We start from the raw sequence: 23,963 nt of genomic DNA, 5'->3' as shown, positions 1-23,963 counted from the left end.
AAGAGAGCCAGACTAGACAGAAGTAGGAAGCACATTGGGCTGGTGGTTATCTTCTCAGATGGCTATGAAGACTCAGTATTTCATCACGGTGGAGCCTAGTTGTAGAGCCAGGAGCCACGACCTCTAGTCTGCACCTCCACTCCGTGCCAACTGGCTGTATGACCTGACACTTTTGAGCCTCAATTTTTCTCATCTGAAAACTGGGAATAACAATGGAGTTTTATCCATGCCTCCTCTCCCTAGGTTTACAGTCTGTTCACTTCCTTCTTCTAAAGCACGTTCTTTATTTCTGCCTTGTATTTCTGGGACTAGCCTTGGTCACCTTTCAAGGGCAGGAGTCCAGCCTCCACTGTCCCCTGTAGTCCTCCAAGCCAGGCACAGCAATGCGTGCAGCGAGCTTATCAGCTGGGGCCCAAGCAGAAGGCAGAAATCACAGTTATTTGAACAGGAGTAACATAGATAGAAGCAACTACCATGATGGGATGAAAATATAAAGGTTACTCTGGAGCTGAGAGAGAATGCCCAAGGAAGGACCAAAGGACAAACTCTGAAAGGGCCCTTCCTCCATGCCTAAGGTGCCAGATGCTGACACCTCTGGAGAAGGTGTGGCTGTCACCCCAGGCTGGAATTCCTTAGGCTGTCTGAACCAGAGCTAGGTGCTAGTCACTGAACAACAGAAAGTCTTCTGGGACACGGGCAAGGTGAGGTTAGTGGCCAGATGTGCCAAGGGAGTTGGCACACACTGCCAGTGCAAGGCTAAAACGCACACGGTGCCTGCATCAGGAGGGCCAGAATGGAGTGGTTCCTGGGCTGTCTGCCAGGACTGCAAGGTCATTGAGTAACTGCCCTCCAGGCACACAGCAAGGCAGAACAACAGCCCTTCCTACAGACTGTACACACACCCTCCAGGATTCAAGCCTGAAAAAAAGACCAACCCGGGCTGCAATAGTACCCCAATATCGCCCTCTATCGACAATGCTTGAGTAGTACATGCTCTAGAGGGAAAATGCTCAGACAGTCAGTCATATCCTTAGAGCTGAGAAGCAGTAAGGTGCCCAGCTCTCACTTTTTTTTTTTTTTTTTTTTTTTTAGTTCTAATTACAGTTGGGGAAATGAATGGTTCAGTCAATAAAGTACTTGCCACACAAACAAGAGGACCCTAGTTGAGTTTACAACCCCAGTACCCCCCCCATAAAGTTGAGGGTCTAGGAAGATAGCTCAGCCAGTAAAAAGTACCTGCTATTCAAACTTGAGAACCTGAGTTCAAATCCCCAGCACTCAAGTATGGTCATGCACTCCTGTAACTCCAGCTGTGTGTGGCCTGGAAGAAAGGAGGATCACCGGAGCTCATGGGCCACCAGTCTCTGATCCAGGATCAGTGAGGGACCTCCAACTCGGGGGACTGAGGCAAGGTGAAAGAGCCAGACGCCTGATATCCCCCACAGCATAATGACAACCCACACAGCCCCCACATGCATCCTTAACTAATTAGTTTTTAAAAAGCAATAGGAAAGTTTATAATGACAAGACACCTAATATCAATCTCTCTCCCTCCTCTCTTTTCCTCCCTCCCCCCCACACACACTCACTCACTTACATGTATAACTAATTATATTAGTTAAAGCCACACAGCTTGCCAATGGCCTTCTTAACACATTACCAACTTCCCTTTCTTTAAAGCCCATAGACGATACTAATGAATGTCAAACCTCTTTGTTTCTCTTGTAATTTACTGTCTAGAAAGTCCCATCCCCTCAGGCATTCTGTTTAGTCTTCCCTATACTCTTGGCTCATGAGAGAGAGAGAGAGAGAGAGAGAGAGAGAAGAGAGAGAGAGAGAGGGGTGCCAAGGAAGGAGAGGAGGAGACAAGGAGGAAAAAGAGAAGGAGAAAAGGAAGAGGAGAAAGAGGAAGAGGAGGAGACAACAAACACCAAGCACGGGATTGTGGGACTCCATTCTCCCTCTGGCTTCCTGTATGAGATATGACCACTTGCTCTCATGTTGTTTTGCTATTTTGTGACAGAGTCTTTCTATGTAGCCCTCGGCTGTCAGAGAGAGAGAGAGAGAGAGAGAGAGAGAGAGAGAGAGAGAAAGAGAGAGAGAGAGACAGAGAGAGAGATTCCTCCACTCAGACTTGAATGTTCTGTTGTTTCTGGGCAATCCACCCATCCATCCCAGACAGTGAGAGTGCCCAGAAGCGCTGGACCATGAAAGCCAGTGAGAAGGACCCGGGTTCATCTAAGTTGTCTATGCCTATGTGGAATGTGCCACAGGCATCTCAGGGCAGGCTGGAGCATCATCTCCCCTGACCAGTCTGAAGACATGTGTCTGCAAGGCCTCTAAACATCTGGAAGAGCAGGCATGGGGGGAAGGGGGGCGATTGGCATGAGACACCCTGTTTCAAAAATAGGTAGGAAGTGATAGAGAAACGCTGGCTTGCACACGTCATGCATGGCCACTCGCAAATAGAAGAAGGAAATAGAAGGAGGAGAAAAGACACAGACGATGAAGCAAATAAATAGCAGGCTCGGCAGATAGCCTCCGGGATGACCACTGAGCTACAACTGTTCACCTGACTCGGGTGAAGAGCCCTTGGGTGCTGCTCCTCAGAAAGGTGTGTCAATAGGCAGCAATTGTGCATCAAAAACAGTGTTGGTGGGGATCTGCCCTCTTCTTACAAAATACCCCATCATCTGTGGGAAAGTGCGATGGGATCCATGGTAATGAACAATCCCGTGAAGGGAGATGAAGGGCAGGGGCTTCTTTCAAGGATAAAGGGGCTTTCCAAGCCCAATCTGCTTACCTCCCTTCAGAAACTGTCTTATTACTTCAGGCCAAAATGTGTGTGTGTGTGTGTGTGTGTGTGTGTGTGTGTGTGTGTGCGTGTGTGTGCGCGCGCACGGCTGCCAACCCACCCATAATGCTTAATAAATGTTCTAGACCAGAACAACCCGACATAGCTGTATCCTGTTCACATACCAATGAAATCACACCCTTAAAAGTGATCGTGGAAGCCGGGTGTAGTGGCGCCTGCCTTCAATCCCAGCACTCGGGAGGCAGAGGCAGGTGGATTGCTGTGAATTTGAGGCCAGCCTGGTCTACAAAGTGAATCTAGGACAGCTAAGGCTACAACAGAGAAACCCTGTCTCGAAAAACCAAAAAAAAAAAAAAAAACCTGAGCTGGGCATGGTGGCACCCACCTTTAATCCCTGCACTTGGGAGGCAGAGGCAGGTGGATCACTGTGAGTTCAAGGCCAGCCTGGTCTACAAAGTAAGTCCAGGCCAGCCAAGGCTACACAGAGAGACCCTGTCTCAAAAACAAACAAACAAACAAACAAAGCCCACACGTTTGAGTTGGGGGTGTGGCCCAGTCGGTAGAGCGCTTGCTCTCTTGGCTTACATGAGGGCCTTTCTGTTCTTGTGATATAAGTCTATAGTTGCAGAAGGATCTGAAGTTCAAGGTTGTATTTGCCAAACTGGGCATGGTAGTTCACCCCTTTAGTCCCAGCACTCAGGAGGCAGAGGCAGGCGGATTGCTGTGAGTTCGAGGCCAGCCTGCTCTACAGAGTGAGTTCCAGGACAGCCAGGGCTATTTAGAAAGACCCTGTCTCAAAGAGAGGAGAGAAAAATGAAGAAAAGAAAGTTTTACCCTAGACAAAGGAAAGGGTTTGCGGTTTATTTTCTTTTTGCCTATCTCTGTTTTCTGCAACGAGAGTGTACTATTTGTGAATTAAATACACACAAAAGCTAATGATAGGCTGGTTATATGGCCCAGCAGGTAAAGGCTTTTGCTGCCGTGTCCAACAACCTGACTTAGAGCCCAGGCCCCATATGGTGGAAAGAGAGCCCATCGAGCAGCTTGTCCTCTGACCCCACATGCCATGGCATTCGTACACACACAAATAAAAAGGCACGTGTTGTAGTTTTCTCCCCTAGTCTTGGGCTGTGTCTCTGCTTTTTGTCTCAGTTTTCACCAGACCCTCCCCCAGCCTCGTCTCAGAAGAGCTGCCAAAACTCAGCAGTTTTCAATTTTTTTTTTGGAAGAGATTTTTGGAAAAGATCTATTTCCTCATTCTTGAACTTCTAAAAACAGCCCACTTCTTCGTCTACCCCTCAGCATGCGATGACAGATGCTACACCTGCCTCTGACGTGACAAAACCTAAGCGAGGAGTAAAAGCCTGTCGTGATTCTCCCACATTCTGTGGCAGGCAAAGCTGGGGGAGGGGTGCGGGGCCGCGGGAAGACGCGCTGCGGGGTGTCATGGTGCCATAGACGTGGATGCCCTAACCACGGACACTCAGCAAGGCTTGGCCCACAGAGCTTTGATGTGCTGCTCTGTCCTTTCAGATTTTTGACAATGAAGCCAAAGAGCTGGAGAGAGAAGTGTGCTTTATCGACATTGCCTGTGATGAGATTCCAGAGCGCTACTACAAAGAATCCGAGGTATGTGGTCAAGATGTGCCCGTGCGTTCATTCATTCATTCATTCATTCCCCAGTAATTTATGAAACACCTCCGATCCTGGGAGCCTTCCATCCGCCTTTATGCTCATTTGGCTTAGTCTTGACATCTCGCTGGGGTTTGTTTTTTGTTGTTTTGTTTTTAGATTTTATTTACTATTATGTTTACAGTGTTCTTCTGCCTGCAGGCCAGAAGAGGGCACCAGATCTTGTTGTAGATGGTTGTGAGCCATCATCTGGTTGCTGGGGGATTGAACTCAGGACCTTTGGCAGAGCAGCCTCTGAGCCATCTCCTCAGGCCCTCACTGAGTTCTTTAAGAATGTTTTTTTTTTTTTTTTTTAATTTAATGTGTGTGGGTGTTTTCTGTACACCAAATGCATGCAGCAGCTGCAGAGGCCAAAAGAGATCAGAGTCCCCGGGGCTGTTACTGATGACTGTGAGCTGCTCTGGGGATGCTGGGAATTGAACCCAGATCTTCTGGAAGATCAGCCACTGGTCTTAGGTACTGAACTGTCTCCCCAGCTATCTCTGGGTACCCTCAAAAATGAAGTCCCTGAGCCCATCACCCGAGCCTGCTGCCATCTTGTTTTCATTTGGTTTTTCTTATCCTCCCAACTCAGTCATCAGCCTGCTGGGCATCGGGGTCCCTGGGGCTAAGCATCAACCACACCACACTGGCCTTTCTGAACACTGGAGCCTGTCTGGGTGAGGATGCAGACAGCATTTCATTTCTGTCTTTGGAGTTTACCATAAAGAAAATCTTCAATTCAGCCTCAAAACTTTGATGGCTCATGCTGGCCCAGAAACCATCCTCCTAAAATAGCAGGCACCTTCCTGAGGGCTTCTTTTCTTGGCCGAGACTGCATGAATGAGAACATCTTCCCCTCTGGCTCGTCCCCTACCAGAGTCTGCCCTCTGTCTTGCCACTCCCCCTTCACGTTATTGTTGATGCCAGTCGTGACTTATAGCCTGTTAATACCTTATTAATGGCTGCTGTTGGAACTTGAGTGACCCGCTTGTAAACAGCGTCCCAACCCTGGGACAGCAACAACTTCGGGGCTATTTTTGTCTTTTAGCTACATGCAGCCAATCATAGTATGTTTAGAATCAGGGCCCAGATCTGTCCTTGAGCTCTAACACATGGACCTTGAAGCTCTTCTCTCAGATTCACTAAGGCTGATTGAAGATGCTACACATAAACCCATTAGAAGTAAGTTCTGGGCTACCGAGATGGTCCTTGCAGCCAAGCCTTGACACCCTGAGTTCAATCCCTACAATCCACATGGTGGAAGGAGTACAGACAGACTCCCACAAATTGTCTCTAATCTCCATACCCACACTGTACACACACACACACACACACACACACACACACGCACGCGCGCGCGCACACACACACGCACATGCACACATACACAGTGGGTAGGGGGGAGAAGCAAATAAATAAATAAGTACATAATAAATAAATAAATCTCAAAAAAGTTTCAAAGAAAATAAAACTTAAGGGTGCAGATATGTTTCTACACATTTGGGAGGGTGAGGGTGAGAAGTCCGAGGCCAGCCGGGGCATTTAAATAGACCTTGTCTTAATAACAGCAGAAAGAGAGGGAGGGAGTAGGTAAGACGGGGAGGGGGAAGGGATGAATAAAGAAATTCTTGGGTGGAGCACAGGGAGTCTTATGGAAGAGTTGGGGGATGGAAGGACCTGGAGGGGACAGGAGCTCCACAAGGAGACCAATGGAGCCAACAAATGGGGGGGGCAGCAGGGATGGTGGCTACAGAGACAGCCAAGGACCATGTACAGTGAGGACATGAACCCTCTGCTCAGATGTAGTAGATACGCAGCACAGTCTCCTTGTGGATGCCATAATATGGGGAGTAGGGACTACTTCTGACATGGACTCTGGTGCCCACACGTTGATTGCTTTCCCTTGCCAGGCCACAGAAGAGGAGGATACAGGCAGTCCAGATGAGACTTGATAGGCTGAGGTCAGATGATAGGGGGGAGGGATCCCCCTTTCTGAGAACTGGGGGAGGAGTAAGGGGGCTTGAGGGCCATGAATGTGCCACAGAACTCATAGTCAGAGGAAACTTTGTAGGTTGGTTGGTTTGGTTGTTGAGATGGGGTCTTAGCCCTGCCTGGCTTTTAATAGAGTTTAGTATGTGTATGTACAAGTTTGTGTGTGTTGGAGGCCAGAGGTTGAGACCTGGTATCTTTCTCAGTCCCTCTTTATCTTATTTTATTTTTGAAGATTCATCTTAGTTATATTTTTTAATGTGTGTGTGTGTGTGTGTGTGTGTGTGTGTGTCTGTGTACACATGATTATGGAGTCCAGAAGACATCGGGTCTGAAGCTGGAGTTATAGGTGTGTACGAGCCATCTGACAGGAGTACTAGGAACCAAACCCAGATCTTCTCTGCAAGTGTACGTAACCACTGAGCCATCTCAACAGTCCTCTGCCTTTGTTTTTTGAGGCTTACTGATGTGGCTGGACTGGCTGGCTGGCAAGTCCTCTTGTCTTCTCCTCATCAGACTAGGGCTGCAGGCATGAATGTCTGTGTCTGGCTCTTTTACCTGGGTGCTGAGGATTCGAACTCGGGTCTTCTGCTTGTGTGGCGAGTGCTTCACCAGCTGAGCCATCTCCCCAGCCCCTGAGCCTCTTTCAAAGCTCCAGCCAGACATGGCTTCCCTCCAGTGAGCTTTCCTGAGGATGTTGCCCCCTGACACTCCTCTCCAGCCCGTGGCCTCTAGACCATGCTGTCTTCTGCTAATTGTCTTAGATCACACTGGCTTATGCTAGCTCATCCCACCGCGCCATCTTTACAGAGATGAGAACTCACGTCTTCCTCCTTCCCCGGATTTCACCCGCTACTTTAACACCAGCTCCAAGCAGACACTCACGCAACAGTTGTTGAAGGAGTGAGTGAAGGCCAAGGGCTTTGTTTCTCCTTCCAGCAGCAGTAATTTCCGAGCGAGTGCCATCAAAGAGAATGGATGTGTTGCCGCCGCCGCTAAACTACCAGTTGTGAGTCAGTTCCTTTCCCTTAGTCTGAGACTTACTATCTCACGGACTGCTCTACAATCCATCCTTGCAGCGTCAGAAGCAAGGACGCCTGCAGGAGCTGGTAGGCAGAAGCTGGTGTGTGTGTGTGTGTGTGTGTGTGTGTGTGTTTCTTTGGGAAGGTTGGGGCAGAGCAAGGGGGTGGGGCTTAGCAAGGGGTGTGGTTTTTTTCTGTGCTGATAAACCCAGACTGCGTTTCTCTGGCGCATGCCTCTCCAGCAGTCGGCTGTCCCACACACTGTCACCGGGGCCAAAGGCAGAGATGGAGCTTTCTTTCTCTTTTCCCATTTCCTCCTGGAAGCCTCTGAGTGACACAATCAGGAATGCCTCTCTCATTAAGGTGACCAGAGCTGGGAATTTTCCACTGGCTGGCTCCTGTCTCACAGACCTCTTGTCACCACTAACTGGGGATTCCAAGAGACACTGCAGGGACTCAGGATGAGCTGATGGCCTAGCCTAAGGCTCTGCTGAGCCCTTCGGGGTTCCTCTTTCCTACCCAAAGCCTGAGCAGCAGCACCCAAAACTTCTTAGACTCAGTTTTAACTTTTTAACTTACATGTGTGTGTCTGTGTGCTTATGCATTTGTATTTGTGTGTGTACATGTGTGCAGGTGCCTGCCTAGGCCAGAAGAGAGCATCAGATGCCTCAGAGCTGGAGTTGGAGGTAGCTATGAGCCTCCTGGTGTGGGCTCAGATGCCCATAACCACTGACCAGCCCCTTAATGTTGATTAGAAGATCCTGAAAAACAGTACTATTGTGTTTCCTTTCTTTTTTTTATTTCTATTTGTACATTGTTTTGCCTACATGTATGTTTGTGTAAGGGTATTGGATCCCTTGGAACTGGAGTTCCAGACAGTTGTGCTCTGGCATGTGGGTGCTTGAAATTGAACCCAGGTCTTTAGGAAGAGCAGCTAGCGCTTGCTCTTAACCACTGAGCCATCTCTCCAGCCCCATATTTTCTTTTTAATCAGAGCAAAGAAATGGCTCCATGGGTAAAGTGCCCTCTGCAAGCTAGAAAAACTGAGTTTGGACCCCTAGAACCTATAGAAAACCAAATGTTCCTGTAATGGCATATGTCTGTAACCACAAAACAGGGAGCAGAGAGATGTGGAGCCCTAAAACTCACTGGACAGCCAGTAGAGACAGTCAGTGAGTGCTGGGTTCAGTAAGGAAGAGAGCCCTCAAAGAGGATACCCAGTTGGATTACCAGCCTCCGCATGCACGTTCTCACACACACACACACACACATACACACAGAGTCAGTGTGAATTTGAGGGGTCAGAGAGAGCACCTCTATTGAGCAGACACAGAGCCCCGGCTGTCTATGGAATTCAGAAAGTTCTCAGCACCAAGTCACATGGCCTGGTCCATTGGTGCCAGCAAAGCAGCAGAGAGGGCGAGGATGAGCTCCACACAGTCTGCACTCGCTGTGCAGTTGATCCAGTCTGCACATGCTGTGTGGCTGATGCACAGTCTGCATGCGCTACGCGGCTGACACACAGCCTCTTGCTTCTGCCAAGATTTCCATCCTGACTGTGTGATGCTCTGCCAAGATTTCAAGGTGAAGATCCCAGTGAAGGAAAAAGGCACTGTGCAGAGGGCACAGCCCAAGAGACCCGTTTGTAAAGCTGAGGTGGCAGTTTCCGGGGTGTAAGAACCAAACCAAACCTCACTTCCTGCACGCAGAACTGGTCCACCCGGGTCAAAGTCAAGTTCACAGAGATCTCATTTGAGGCAGATTTGCGTTGACCAGCGTTGCATCTGCTTCTTTCTCTTGCCTGATCGTTTAGTGTGTTGCTTCAGTGCCTTGGCTTCCGTGATGACTGTGCGCAGAGAAAACGGTACGTTTATTGGCCTCCTTGGTGCTGCCCCAGCAGCTCCAACCACACCTGGCTGGAGACATAGCTAGCCAGGTGTAGGAGGGCATGTCTTGTAAATTTCAGATGTACTTCCAGTACTAAGGGACAGGGGAGAAAAATAAATAAATGGAATTCCCTAGTCAAGAAAGTGGAGGGTGAGGCGAACGTGATGGTTATTTTTATGTGTGTGAATGTTTTGTCTGCATGTATGTATGGGACCACATGTGTGCAGTGCCCAAGGCAGCTGGAAGAAAGCACTGGCTCCTGTCGAACCGGAGTTGCAGATGGTTGTGAGCTGGGTGATACAGGTGCTGGGAGCTAAACCCAGGCGCTTTGCAGGAGCATCTCTCCAACCCCCCCACTGCCTTTTGATCTCGACTTTCTTGTTGCGTGTGAAGGAAATTTCTCTCTGTGTCGACTTAGAGAATATAAGTATGTTCTATGACAGAGCTTAGTCATTTCCATGGACAAGTTCAGATCTTGAACTTGAATAGCCATGAGGAAGAGTCACACAGGGCTCGGCCATTGGGAGCATTTGCTATTTTCATAGAAGAATGGCTCAATAGTTAAGAGCACTATCTGCTCTTCCAGAGGTCCTGAGTTCAATTCCCAGCAACCGCATGGTGGCTCACAACCATCTATACTGGGATCTGATACCCTCTTCTGGCCTGCAGCATACAGATCACTATATACATAATGATAAATAAAATTTTTTTTAAGATTTATTTATTTATTATTATGTATACTGTGTTCTGCCTGCATGTGCACCTGCAGGCATCAGATCACATTACAGATGGTTGTGAGCCACCATGTGGTTGCTGGGAATTGAACTCAGGACCTTTGGAAGAGCAGGCGGCACTCTTAACCACTGAGCCATCTCTCCAGCCCCATAAAATCTTTTTTTAAAAAAAGACCCAAATTCAGTTCCCAGTACCCATGTCAGGTGTATGTGTGTGTGTGTGTGTGTGTGTGTATGAGATAGATAGATAGATGATAAAAAGAGAAGAGGAGACACACAAGGCTGGCCTAGCAGCATGAACCCCACGTGTGGTGCACTGGAACATGTGACGGGGCTGAGAGGCTCTTTAGATGAAACTTGATTTAGGACTTTCTCCTTGGACTGAGGTGACTCTTAAACCTCGGTATCCCGTTCCCTGGATTATGGTCTCCCTGGCCCAGAGCTTTCTTGGCAGCTGGCTCATCGTTCACAGCAGTCTAAAGCGTCTGTTGACTCCACTCTAGAGAGAAAGAGACAGGAACAAAGAGAGACACATCTAACTTTTCCAATAACTGTCAAGGGCGAGAGATGAAATGCTGTGTGCTAAGGACAGGCCCCCAGAAAGGAGCAGAGACACCAGATGAGTAAACACTGCCGTCCTTAGCTGTACCCTTCCAGCTCTCTCAAATTAAAATATTTGCATTTGAGTTTGCATCTTGGTGGTTAAGAGTGCTGAAGATTCTCAGTTCCCTCCAAAGGGCCATGTTGGATATGGCTGTCTCATGCTGAGTGGCTAAGTTAAATTTGTTGTTGTTATTGCTACCCGCCCCCCCAATCTGTTCCTTTCTGAGAGAACGTAGCTGTTTAGGGATGGGTTCCCAGTGCCTCGTGGGTAATAAGAGGAGTCACAATTTGTATCCATGGCCACAGTGGTGCCTTCTGAGAATCTTGGAACGCAGGGATAGGACACCAGCAAGGGAGAAATATTGAAGGGGGCAGGGATCCCCAGCAGCCACTGCATCGCTGGGCCTGGAGCCCTGCCATCACCAGGGCCTGGGTGGTGCTGGTGCTTTAAGAATCCAAGACAAGGCTGGGTATGGCTCAGGGGCATAGTGTTCGTCATGCCTGCTCTGTGCAGAGACCCTCGCTCCATACCTAGCATAGAAAGAAAGAGGAAAAAGGAGGAGGGAAGGAAAGAAATAAGAAAGTTAGCTCTTGGTTGTCACCTCTAGACAAGGGAAGGAAGGCAGGCTAGTCTTGGTAGCCACCTCTGGACATAGCCTGAGCAGCCAGTCTTATCGACAAGCCTGAGAACACATCTCAGCAAAGATTTGCTTTTCTGCTTTTTCAGCCGCCAGAACAACAATGCAGATTGTCCTTTCCCCAGGGGTCAACATAGGAGAGCCAATGTTACATAGCAAGTTTGACACCAGCCTGGGTCCCATGAGACCTTGTGTTCATAAAGAAGAACTAGTAGTCCATGATATCCCAGAACTATCATCCCTCATCCCATAGCGGGATGCTGTTGAAGTGGTGTTGGAGGTGTTTATTCCAGAGCAGAATATAGAGATGGCATTATCCTAAATGTGTGTGTGTTGTACCAACCCTTCAGAATACTGCTTATCTCACTAGCAATATGGGCGTGTCGTCTCTCTGTGCCCCTCACACATCTAGCAGGTGTGAGATGGGTCTATAACATGCTCTCTTTTCTGTTTAAAAATTTTATGTACCCTGGGTGTGGTGGCACATACCTGTAATCCCAGCACTTGGGGAGGCACAAGCAGCCAGATCTCTGCAAATGACACTAGGTCATGTCAAGTTGACAGTTACGAACTAATGTGCCTGGGGAAATGGGTCAGCACTTAAAATCCTGTGGCTCTTTCAGAAGGTCAACATTCCATTCCCAGCAAACACCCAATGAAAAATAACAAAAGAGGGGGCTAGAGAGATGGCTCAGTGGTTAAGAGCACCACCTACTCTTCCAAAGGTCATGAGTTCAATTCCCAGCAACCACATCTTGGTTCACAACCAACTGTAATGTGATGTGATTCCCTCTTCTGGCTGTGGGTGTGCATGCAGGCAGAGCACTGTATACATAATAATAAAGAAATCTTTTTTAAAAAGAAGAAAAATAACAAAAGATAAATATTAGAAACCTAGCCATCACAGCATTTGGCAAGGGCTTCCTTCTGCTTTGACTCTGCTGATCTGCAGAAGAGTTGCAGAGCCCGTGTCTCAAGGCTAACAAGTGCCTTTGGCAGGTGGCTGCCACGAGTGGCACTCTGGAAGTTCGTTTGTTTGTTTGCATGGTGCTTTTCAATCAGCACTGCGAGTCGGGGAGAGGGGCGTAACATGACAACCCAGCTTCTAGACTCTCAAAACCCTCTGGAGCCTCACCAAGATGCTTCAGAAACTCGAGCCAATTATACTGCATAGAGGAGTTACCAAAGATGCATTGCTACTTGCCTTGTGGGTTAATCTCTTTCCAGATGCCTTGTATCTGATTCGGCATCCCTAAGAAACCTTAGAACGTAAACTCACAGTTATGCCAAGTCTGGGCAGTCTGGCCCTTCAAGCCACAGGACGGTGCCTCCCTTAGCTCGTTTTCTTAGGCTATAGCAGCGTACCACAGCCCAGGTCATTTATAACAATAGACGTTTATTTCCTCACAGCTCTAGGGACCAGAATGCCCAAGAGTATATTGCTGACACCCGGTGAAGTTTTTGTGTAGCTCTAGGTGCAGTAGATGGGCAAGGAAGCCATGCAAGACCTAGACCTAGGGCCTCTTGGTTGACTGTGTTCAAGTCTTTTTTTTTTTTTTTTTTTTTTTTTTTTTTTTTTTTTTTTTTTTTTTAGATATTCTTATTATTTATACAGTATTCTACCCACATGTGTGCCTGCACATCACAGGAAGGCACTGGACCTCATTACAGATGGTCGTGAGCCACCATGTGGTTGCTGGGAATTGAACTCGGGACCTTTGGAAGAGCAGACGGTGCTCTTAACCTCTGAGCCATCTCTCCAGCCCTGTGTAAGCCTCAAAGCTTGCCTGTTCTCCTCCCAAAGCAGAGTCAGTACTTGTGGCACCTGTCTTGCTGCTGTAACAAAAACACCTGACAAAATCAACTCAAGGAAAGAGGCTTTATTAGGGTTCAGGGTTTGAGGGCGCAGTAAACACATCATGGCAGCAAAGATGTGGCCACGGGGGTAGGAAGGAGTTTGTTAAGCTGCACCCATAGTCAGAAAGCAGGGGGAAGCCGGGCACAGTGACACACGCCTATAATCCCAGCACTCTGGGAGGCAGAGGCAGCTAGATCGCTGTGAGTTCAAGGTCAGCCTGGTTTACAAAAATAGTCCAGGACAGCCAAGGCCACACATAGAAACCCTGTCTCAGTTTATTTCTACATCTGTTCGAAGTCTCATCAAATTGACAGTCCAATCTGACCAGCCAAAGGCCTTTCATTTTCTTCCTACCCGATGCCTATTGGCTGGCTCAGTGGAATCAAGATGGCTATCTTCAGTGGTCATGGGCGTTGGTCACAGCACAACATTCCTGCACTTGTCCTTCCTTCCCTCCTAGCCCCCAAACAGTGAGACCGGACTCCCTGATTGCCTCAAATGGAGCTGTTCAGCTCCTGCGTCAAAAATGTCAGGGGGAAAATAGATAATGTTAGGTAAGGTGCCATTCTTTGTCTTTATGGTTAAGGGGCTTTGAGAAAGACATACACTCACTGACTCACTAACACAGGCCTTGGAGTGTTCAACAGATCTCTCGACAGCTCAGCAAACCTAGCCCTTGAGGCTCGGGAGCTAATTACTAAGAAAAATAGCCACTGATGTGAAGGTGTGTGATTAGGCAGTATTATTTAATCTGAACAATCAGAAACAGATGCCATTCCTGCCTTATGAGAGCGCTGAGGCTCAGAGAGACTAAATGACTTCCTGGAAGTTCCTGGAAGCCTTGATTCGAACCTTCATGTGTGACTGAGCGATGGCTCAGTGCTGTACAGGGCTGGCTGCTCCTGAAGAGAACCCAGGGTCGGTTCGCAGCACCTAGGCCCAGTGGTCCACAGCCACTCCAGTTCTAAGGGGAACCTTTCTTCTGACCTGTGTAGGCACTCCATAACATGGCACACATGCATACACACAAAGGCACAAACACTTGTTCTTGAGACAGGGTCTCACTATTTAGCCTCGGATGCCCTGGAAGTCACTATGTAAACCAGGCTATCCTGGAACTCATAAATGTACCTGACTCTCCCTCTGGAATGCTGGTATCAAAGGCATGCACCTCCATGCCCAGATACCTACACATACAATTTTAAAAATAAATCTTTAGCACTAAAAAGATGGCTCAGCAGTTAAGAGTACTTGTCATGCCTTCAGGCTATCTGGATTCAGTTCCCAGTACCCACACTGGGTGGTTCACAACCGCTTGTAACTGTAGTTTCAAGGGATCCAATGCCCCCTTCTGGTCTCCAAGGTCACTGCACTCACATCCACAAGCCACAGGCAGACACAGGCATATATACCTAATTTTAAAAGCAATAATAAAGCAAGGCAGTGGTGGCACACACCTTCAATCCCAGCCCTCAGGAGCAGGGGCAGGTGGATCTCTGTGAGTTCAAGATTAGCCTGGTCTAGAGAGAAAGTTCCAGAACAGCCAGGGCTACACAAAGAAACCCTGTCTCAAAAAAACATTACGTGAGTTTGAGGCCAGCCTGGTCTACAAAGTGAGTCCAGGACAGTCAAGGCTACACAGAGAAACCTTGTCTCAAAAAAATTACATATATGCATATATATAATAGGAGAGATATATTGAGAGGGAGAGAGAGAGGAGAGAGCTTTAAAATAAATAAAATAGAGAAAGACACCTGACATCACCTCTGCCTCCATGTATACCTGCAAACACACCCATTCCTATACACACAAAGAATGTTTCTCTCTGATTGGCCTTTTGATTTAATAAACTTGAGCTATCTATGAGCCAGATTGTATATTATCAGTATAGATCAGGGCTACTGATGAACCTTTATGGACAGAGAACACTGCTAAAGTCAGCTTGGGTGAGGACAATTCCAAAGGCAGCCCAGATCCAAAGGTGGCAGACCCATTCGGGTCCTACACTGCCTTCCTAAATGGAGAAGCTTGGCTCAGGGCTGTTAGGATGCTGCTTCCTGCCCTCCTGTCATCACGGATTGTAAGAGGGGGTTCCTTCTAGTGTGTCCTGGAATAATCTTGTTGACTGTAATTAGGAGTCGTCTTGATATCTGTGTCAAAAGGAACTGGGTTGCTTTATGTAACAGGGCATTGGGGAGACACCTTTTATTGCACTAGAACTGGGAACCAGGCCCAACGCAGGGAACAAAGGAGCTATGGCCCTGCAGTCTTCAGGCAGCTGCTAGTCACTGAAGTCAGGTACTTCCGGGACCTAGTAGGAGATTACCTCTTCCTGTGAACCTCTAACCCCTTCCTACACAGAGGTGAGGAGTTCCTGAGTTGTTATTACCCATACACTTTTCAACTAGCCTTAAAACTATACTACAAGAGCTGGGCTTGGTAGCGCACACCTTTAATCCCAGCGCTCAGGAGGCAGAGGCATATGGATCTCTCTGAGTTCGAGGCCAGCCTGGTCTACAAAGTGAGTCCAGGACAGCCAAGGCTACACAGAGAAACCCTATCTTGAAAAACAAAAACAAAAACCCTATACAACAGGGGTCCTTTTGTTGTTGTTTTGTTTGAGACTGGGTTTCTCTGTGTAGCCTTGGCTGTCCTGGACTCACTTTGTAGACCAGGCTGGCCTCGAACTTACAGAGATCCGCCTGCATCTGCCTCCCAAGTACTGGGATTATAGGCGTGCGCCACCACGCTCAGCTCTTGGACTCTCTCTTAATCACCAGCTTTATTGTTTAAAAGTTTTCACTGATCTGGCTCTCCACCACTCCCCTCTTATTTCCCAGAGGCCAGTGGCTGGGACTTTCAGTCACTTTGTTGTTCTAATAACCAACCCCATTTTGTACAAGAGTTCCAATTCCATTCCTCTCATCAACACAAATTAGGGTGTGGCGGAAGGCATTCCATATGGATAGTAAAGATGGCTCAGGCCTGGGAAATTCCAACAACTACAGAGCATCATCCCAGGATCAGCAGATAAGGGCCCAGTCCTTTTCTTATTAAGTCACAAGGGTTAATTGAAATTATGTGTGAAGTGCTTGGCACGGGCTCTGCTGCCAACCTTTAGCACATAGCCCGTGTGGTGATTTTCCTTCCTTCTGTCCTTAGCTCTCTTCTGACCCCCCTCACCAGTGGCCTTTTTTTTGTTTTTGTTTTTGTTTTTTCTTGGTCTTTCCCCTGGCCCCCCTAGAAGGCATCCATAGTGGTCTTTGTGGCTGATTATCTTTTGGGTGTTTATTCAAAATCCCCACTGTCGCACTCTCTCTTCTCAGCCTGGTGGGGTTTTACTGGCTTTCTACGTGCCAGACAGAATATAAGAGCCAACTGCCTCTAATCAAGCTACTTTGCTGGGGAACAGCATACACCCCTGTGTTTGCAGTACTTTCTGGTGCTAAGAGCAAAGGCTTTAAAAACAGCACTTTGGGTGCTGACTGCTAACAAAGCAAGAATCGACCCTTCCAGCCGTGATTTCCATTTAGGCTTTTTGTTTTCCTTTCTGTAAACCGACCCATCACAGTCGACCTATTAAGTCCAGCCTTCACTTAGCGCTCATGTATGTATGCTCTGAAAGCTCCTAGGTTTGATTTTGTTTGAAAGGTTCGTTGAACTACAGATCACAAACCCAAGGGGTTTACCCATTTTGAGGGTACTCATTCAGTCATAGATCAGGGTCAGTGAGCTGCTCAGGAGGTGAAGGTGCTTGGTACCCAAGGCTCATGATCTGAGTTTGATCCTTGGGACCCACACTGATGGAAGGGTAGAGTTAATTCCTGCAAACTGACCTCTTACTTCTACACTTGCACATGGCACATCATGTGTGTACACACACACACACACACACACACACACACACACACACACACACACAGGACAGATAGATAACAGATAGATGGATAAATGGATGGATGGATAGATAGATAGGTAGGTAGGTAGGTAGGTATAAAATGTAGCTTAAAATATATCCATGGATATGTACCCTAAAAGGAACTGTGTATATGTTAACTGTCACCCCTATCTTCTGAACCCAACCTCTCTCTACCCTAAGCCTGGGAAACCACTGATCTATATTCTGTCTCCCTGACGTGCGCACATTTCACACGAATAGGGTCACAACACATCCTCCTCCGGGACTTTGAAAGTGTTTAGTATATAAAAACTCCTATAGGATTTAAGCTCAAGAAACCCTGTGCTAAATTGTGGGATACATTTCTTCCCGTTGAAATGGCCATTCATTGGAGGAAAGTGGTCCCAGCATTCTGCAGGCTGAGGCAGGAGGATTCCAGGTTTCAGACCAGTTGTGGGCTACACAGGAAGACCGTGTCTCAAAAAGACAACTCCAGACAGCATTGGAAGGTGTGTCATTGCTGCGACAGAACACCTGACAAAAAGCACCTTGCTGAAGGAAGGGTTTATTCTGGCTCAGCGTCTGGAGATTCAGGCCATCATGGCGGGGACAGCATGGCGTCAGGCTTATGGAGCAGCCAGGTCACACTGCATCCACAGTTGGGAAGAGAGAAAGATGAGGGCTGGTACTCAGGTTGCCTTCTTCTTTTTATGCAATCCAGCCATGAGAGTGGGTCTTCCCATCTCAATTAACCTATTCTAGAAAATTCCTTACACACATGCCCAGAGATTTACCTGTCACCGTTAACCATCACCTTGGAGTGACCTTGGGGGGAAGTTCCAGCACATAGGGGGAAAAAATCCTAATACCTTGCTTCGTGGTTACGCATTATCATTACATAAACTAGCAATCCCTGGCTGCAGTTCCCACTTAGCCTTTTTTACGTTTAACATTTATCAAAAACGTATCATTTTAATTAGCAGGGCACGCCCCTGCTGGTTACTGTCCTTTGTGGTTCTGACTGAAGGTGTAATTAATCATGGAGACGTTGTATCTCAGTTTGTGTGCCTAATAGTGTTGCTTCCCAGATGCCAGCTCTGCTGCAGCTGGGCCAAGGTCTCCTGTGGGCTTCTCTTGGCACCTTCCAGATGTGAGTTTGATCGCAAGCCATGCAAGGGCACAGTGTCCCATGGCCTACCGAGTGCGGACTCCTTCAGTGTTGCCTCTGTCTTGGCTTGCCCTGGTGTGAGATGGCAGTGCCCTGCAGGTCCTGCTGACCTGTAGAGGAAGAAGCATCTACAGGTGTGCCAAAGGGAAGAGGTAGCCAGCCAAGTCCTGGGCAAAACAGACCTGGCACCAGCTCAGCCCTCTCTCTATAGATGGGCTTTAGATGCAAGGGTTCCATTTACCATGTGCCTGGCCTGGAGAATACCAGTAGAATACAGAGCCAGAGATGTCACTATGGATGAATGGAGAAGCCCCTGGCCAGAAGAACACAGTATCACACATGTGGAGGAAGCCAGCTGCTGGGCTGAGGAGCTGAGCGCCATCTCTCCAGGCAAGAGCCTTGCTTGCAGAGAGTTCCCCTGTCACCCAGCAGACCCGGCTGTAGATGGAGTGGCAGCGTTTGGGAGGCTCTGTGATCAGGTGAGTGAGCAGTAGAAGAGACCCCAGAAATCTAGGCGACTGACTTTGTGGAAACCTCTCCAGTCCAGCTTGAATGCGAAATGTTGTCCACAGGCTGATGGGAGTGAACACCTGCTCCTCGGCTAGTGGCAGTGTTTTGGGGAGATGGAACGTTATGGACCTGGAGGCCTCACCTGTCAGAGTAGCTCACTAGTGGGTGGGCCTTGGAGTTACATCTCCTGTTTGTCCTGGCTTTCTCTACCTCTTGGTTGGCCAATCTGGGAGGAGCCTCCCATAACCATGCCTCTCCCGTCATGATGGACTGAGATACTCTGAAACTGTGAGCCAAAATAAGCCTTCCCTTCTCCTGTAAGCTGTTTCTTCTTCTTCTTTTTTTTTTTTTTAAACAATTGTGGTGGTATATTATTTTTTTAAAGATGTATTTATTTAAGTATACAGTGTTTCACCTTCATATATGCCTGCATGCCAGAAGAGGGTACCAGAGGTACCAGATTTCACTATAGATGGTTGTGAGCCACCATGTGGTTTCTAGGAATTGAACTCAGGACCTTTGGAAGAACAGGCAGTGCTTTTTTTTTTTTTTTTTTTAAAGATTTATTTCTTTATTATGTATATAATGTTTTGCCTGCGTGTACAACTGTAGGCCAGAAGAGGGCACCAGATCTCATTATAGATGGTTGTGAGTCACCATGTGGTTGCTAGGAATTGAACTCAGGACCTTTGGAAGAGCAGGCAGTGCTCTTAACCACTGAGCCATCTCTCCAGCCCCCCTGTAAGCTGCTTCTAATAGATACTGTGCCACATGACTAGAAAAACGACTTAGATGCCTCTCTGACTCTTGGTATGGGTTCAGTAACGTCCATCTGAAAAGACCTAAAGCCAACTGTGATAAGGCATGTAGCTGGACTTTTGGGTACTTTATTGGGTTCTTTTTCCTACCTCCCCATACCATCCCTTCCAAATTGCCAACACTGGGGAGGAGAGAAAGAAGGTTGGAGAGGAAAGGGGGTGTCCATATCATTAGACCGCTTCCTTCTGATTAGGGGCATCAAGTTCCATTGGAGCAAATTTAGTCTAGCAACCAGCAACAGCAGCAGGAGCAGCAGCAGCATCAGGGAGGCCACCAGCAACCACAGGCCCTCTCAGGGCTCTAGCATTTATACCTTCTCAAGAGTCCCCAGAATTCCAAACGTAAAGTATCTTCAGCTGGCAAAAAAATCACATCCCTGCTAGAGCTCAAGGCAAATCATAGTCAGCTGCTGTGGACAATCTGAAGAAGCCCCATATCCCACACCTGGGATTAAAACAAACATATTCCCATAACATTTGTATGTTAAGAAAAACAAAAACAAAAAACAAAAATTCTCACTACAAAGGCAAGTAAATCTTTGTGAGTCCAGCTCATCCTGGTCTACATAGTGAGTTCTAAGATAGACAGAGCTACATAAAGAGAGACCATGTCTCAGTGAATAAATAAATAACCAACTATCAAAGTCTTGCCTGCAGCACCTCCATATGTGAACTGAGACTAGAGAACTGTAATAGGTTAGTATCATCAGGGTCGGCCTTGAACCCATGTGATGATGCCCTTTATATGAAGACACAGAGACAGAGCAGCACAGAGGGAAGATGCTGTGGGTACCCAAAAGAACATTGTCTGTGACCACTCCAGAAGTGTGCTTTATAAATAAGCCAAGGAACGTCAAAGATGGTCAGCAACCCCCTAGATGCTGAGGAAGAAGAAAGTGGCAGGGATAACACCTTGATCCTGAATGTCTGCTTCCACACTGTGAGACAGCAAATCTCTGTCATCCAAGCCCTGTCTGTGGAGCTTCATTATAGCAGTGACGGGGCACAAAACACCCACCTTCCCCATTCAGGAGAAGAGCTGCCCCAGCCCCGACGTGAGAGATTGCAGAAAGGACAGACAGCAGGTGTGTAGGGACAACTTTTATCACACCCAAACAAAGCTGCTAAGTCACCTTTTAGGTATTCGAGACGAACCCATCCTGTGTCAGGAGGTACGTGTGGCTGGTGGGAGTGGGAAGAGACCTCTCTTGGTGGCTCCTGAGTGATGTCCTCAGGTGAAGCCCATTCAACAAACAACCCAGAATCAGAGCAATTGAAGAAGAGGAGGAGGAAGAAGAAGAGGAAGAAGAAGAAGAAGAAGAAGAAGAAGAAGAAGAAGAAGAAGAAGAAGAAGAAGAGGAAGAAGAAGAAGAAGAAGAAGAAGAAGAAGAAGAAGAAGAAGAAGAAGAAGAAGAAGAAGAAGGAGAAAAAGAAGAAGAAAGACGACGACGACAACATTGTGTCTGGGCACTGAATCCCATGACATGACCTTGGCCTAGGACCTGACCATGTGTCTCACCGATAAGAGCTTGTGTCCCATAACAATTGTCAGCCCTACTCTTTTTTTTTAAACATTTATTCATTTTATGTACATGAGTGCTCTCTCTTCATGAATACCATTACAGATGGTTGGGAGCTACCATGTGGTTGCTAGGAACTGAACTCAGGACCTCGGGGAAAGCAGCTAGTGCTCTTAGCCGCTGAGCCATCTCTCCAGCACGTCAGCCCTACTCTTGAGGACAGGCATGATGACATAACCTACCCCAGCACTCAGGAGGCAAAAACAAGCAGATCTCTGAGTTCCAGGCCAGCCTGGTCTACCTAGAGACAGGAAAGGCTGCATAGCAAGACCTTGTCTAAAAGGAAACAAAACAAAAGCACAGCCTTCTCTTGACGTGTAGACCCAAATAAGTACCAGAAACCAGGAATGCAGGCTGGAGAGATGGCACAGTGGTTAAGAGCACTGTCTCCTCTTCCAGAGGTCTTGAGTTCAGTTCCCAGTAACCACCTGGTGGCTCATAGCCATCTATAATGAGGTCAGGTGCCCTCATCTGGTATGCAGGCATACATGTATATGTAATAAATAAATATTTTTAAAAAACATTAAAAGAAAGAAACCAGGAATGCTCAGCAAGCCTGTCACTCCCCAGAGGAAACTTCCATCCTGTCGAGTGCTCATGTTCAGATTTGAGCTCCTTTTCCTGAATGGTTGACTACAGGATTACAGATAGCCAGGTGGGCCCACAGCTGTGTGCCTTTCTTCTGCAGAGCGTGCTTGAGCCTTGAGTGACCCACACATGATAGCCTCTGTCGGGCTGTTTGGGCTTCATGTCTGTGTCACTCTGTGCCATCGCCAAGCATCAGGCACTTTCTGTGTTCCAGGATGAAAACAGCAGCTTACAATTTGTAGCTTTGCAATGACATCACGGAGGAGTCATGAACCCCCGAACAGTCGTGTGGATCTTGTCCTACTATGCCGGGATTTCAAATGAAATGTTCTGACCTCCTAGGGGAAGGGTTGTATCTTTCTCTGCCCAGACTGCTGTAGCAGAGGACTGTAGATGGGGCAGCTTTGAAACAGTAATGGCTTCTTTCTTAATTGTGGAGGCTGGGAAATTAAGGTTCTGGCAGACAGCCTGGGGAGACCAGAACAAAGGTCTCTGCACCCCGCCCCCCTGCCCCCCCCCACCTCCCCATAGAGCATTGGTGACAGATCAAAGAAAGAGATCTACCCAAATCTCTTGGTTGACTGGGGTTACTTATGGAATGTGGGTGAGGAGTTGCTTAGAGGGTGACTCCAAGGCAGCTCATGTCACCAAAAAGCCCATCCCAGCACAGCTGATGATCCTTTACAGCTGCATGGCTGGAGCTCCACAGTGGCTTGCTGTCATCTCCCCTGGCAGAAAAGGTTCCTCTCTGGCAACAGTTATTTCTGTTTACAGAATCTTGTAACTTTCTGAATTCCCTGAGCCCTGTAAGTTCCTTGAGTTTCCTGAGTTGTGCTTGTTGCTTAGACTTCTTTTCTCCCTCCAAGAGGGAATGTTTCAATTCAGAGGAAATGGCTACACCGGGGCTGCTGAGAAGGTTCAGTCCCTGGCTTCTAGATAGGGCCTTCTTGTCATCACAGCAGAAAGAACCCAGGAGTCCCTTGTCTATTTCTTCCTGTGGTTAAGTCTCATCAAAGAGTGAGGTGGGGACGGGACGTATGCATGGTGGTTTGAGCACTTGGGCCCAGGGATTGGGGGTGCGGGGGAAGTACAAGTATTGGATAGGTTGCTGAGTGTGTCTGAATTTCAGGTTTCTCCTCTGTTCATAGCAATGGGTAAACCTTGGATGTTCTGCAAAGCTGGGTGCCCAGACCCTGCCCACATCCAGTTGGAGCCAAGCTCTGCCTGCTCTTCTTTTATTTTTTTTCTTATTTAAATTTTATTTAATTATTATGGATACAGTATTCTTCCAGTGTGTAAGCCTACATGCCAAAAGAGGGCATCAGGTCTCATTATAGATGGTTGTGAGCCACCATGTGGTTGCTGGGAACTGAACTCAGGACCTTTGGAAGAGCAGCCAGTGCTCTTAACTTCTGAGCCATCTCTCCAGCCCTGCCTGCACTTCTTACCCAGAGGTCTCTGTCACAGTCTTGAGATCAGAATGAGGCTCTAGGGCAGCGGTTCTCAACCTTCCTAATGCTGTGACCCTTTAATACAGTTCTTCATGTTTTTGGTGACCACCCCCACCATAAAATTATTTTTGTTGCTACTGTTATGAATTGTAATATAAATATCTGTGGGTCTTGGATCATTCGACATCCCCACCAAAGGGGCTGTGACCCACAGGTTGAAAACCATGCCTGTAGAGGATGTTCTGACTTCTGGTTCCTACAGGAGGTTATGGGTTGTAACTGGGCAACTCCCAATCTTTGCCTCTGTCCCCAAGTGACTCTCTTTGTGTCCTTCCCCCATCTGTCTCTTTCAAGGACACTTGTCATTGGACCTGGGGCCCAGCCATTTAATCCAGGATGATCTCATCTAAAGATCCTTAGCTTAATTACATCTGCAAAGACCTTGGTTTCCAAGCACATCATACCCATATTTTCCAGGGGCAAAAGCATTCACTTAATGTATCCTTTGGGAAATCATCAGGCCACTGCATGAAATTTTCAATGTACTGGTCTCCAGCAGTCAAGAAGCTGAGGCAGGAGGATTGCTTGGAGTTCAAGGCCAGCCTGGGCTAGAGTAAAACCCTGTCTCAAAAAATAAAAAATAAACAACAGCTTCTTGGTTACATTAAAATGAAGCATTATGTCCTTTTATAAAAAGCTAATAACCAGCCGGGTGGGCGCACGCCATTAA

At 47.6% G+C, this 23,963-nt stretch overlaps 1 protein-coding gene across 1 annotated transcript in view; it reads left to right on the top strand.

Annotated features, from left to right (window-relative positions):
- The window catches only part of Pitpnc1 (phosphatidylinositol transfer protein cytoplasmic 1), a 267,470-nt gene that overhangs the window by 218,235 nt on the left and 25,272 nt on the right, over positions 1-23,963 (top strand). The window contains exon 6 of the mRNA XM_051158946.1: positions 4,349-4,444. Within this exon, the coding sequence (XP_051014903.1) occupies positions 4,349-4,444 (96 nt within the window). The remainder of the gene's footprint in view (positions 1-4,348; positions 4,445-23,963) is intronic.

The sequence above is a fragment of the Acomys russatus genome, chromosome 16, assembly GCF_903995435.1.
Source record: "Acomys russatus chromosome 16, mAcoRus1.1, whole genome shotgun sequence".
NCBI lineage: Eukaryota > Metazoa > Chordata > Mammalia > Rodentia > Muridae > Acomys > Acomys russatus.
This window is presented reverse-complemented; position numbering and strand designations above follow the sequence as displayed.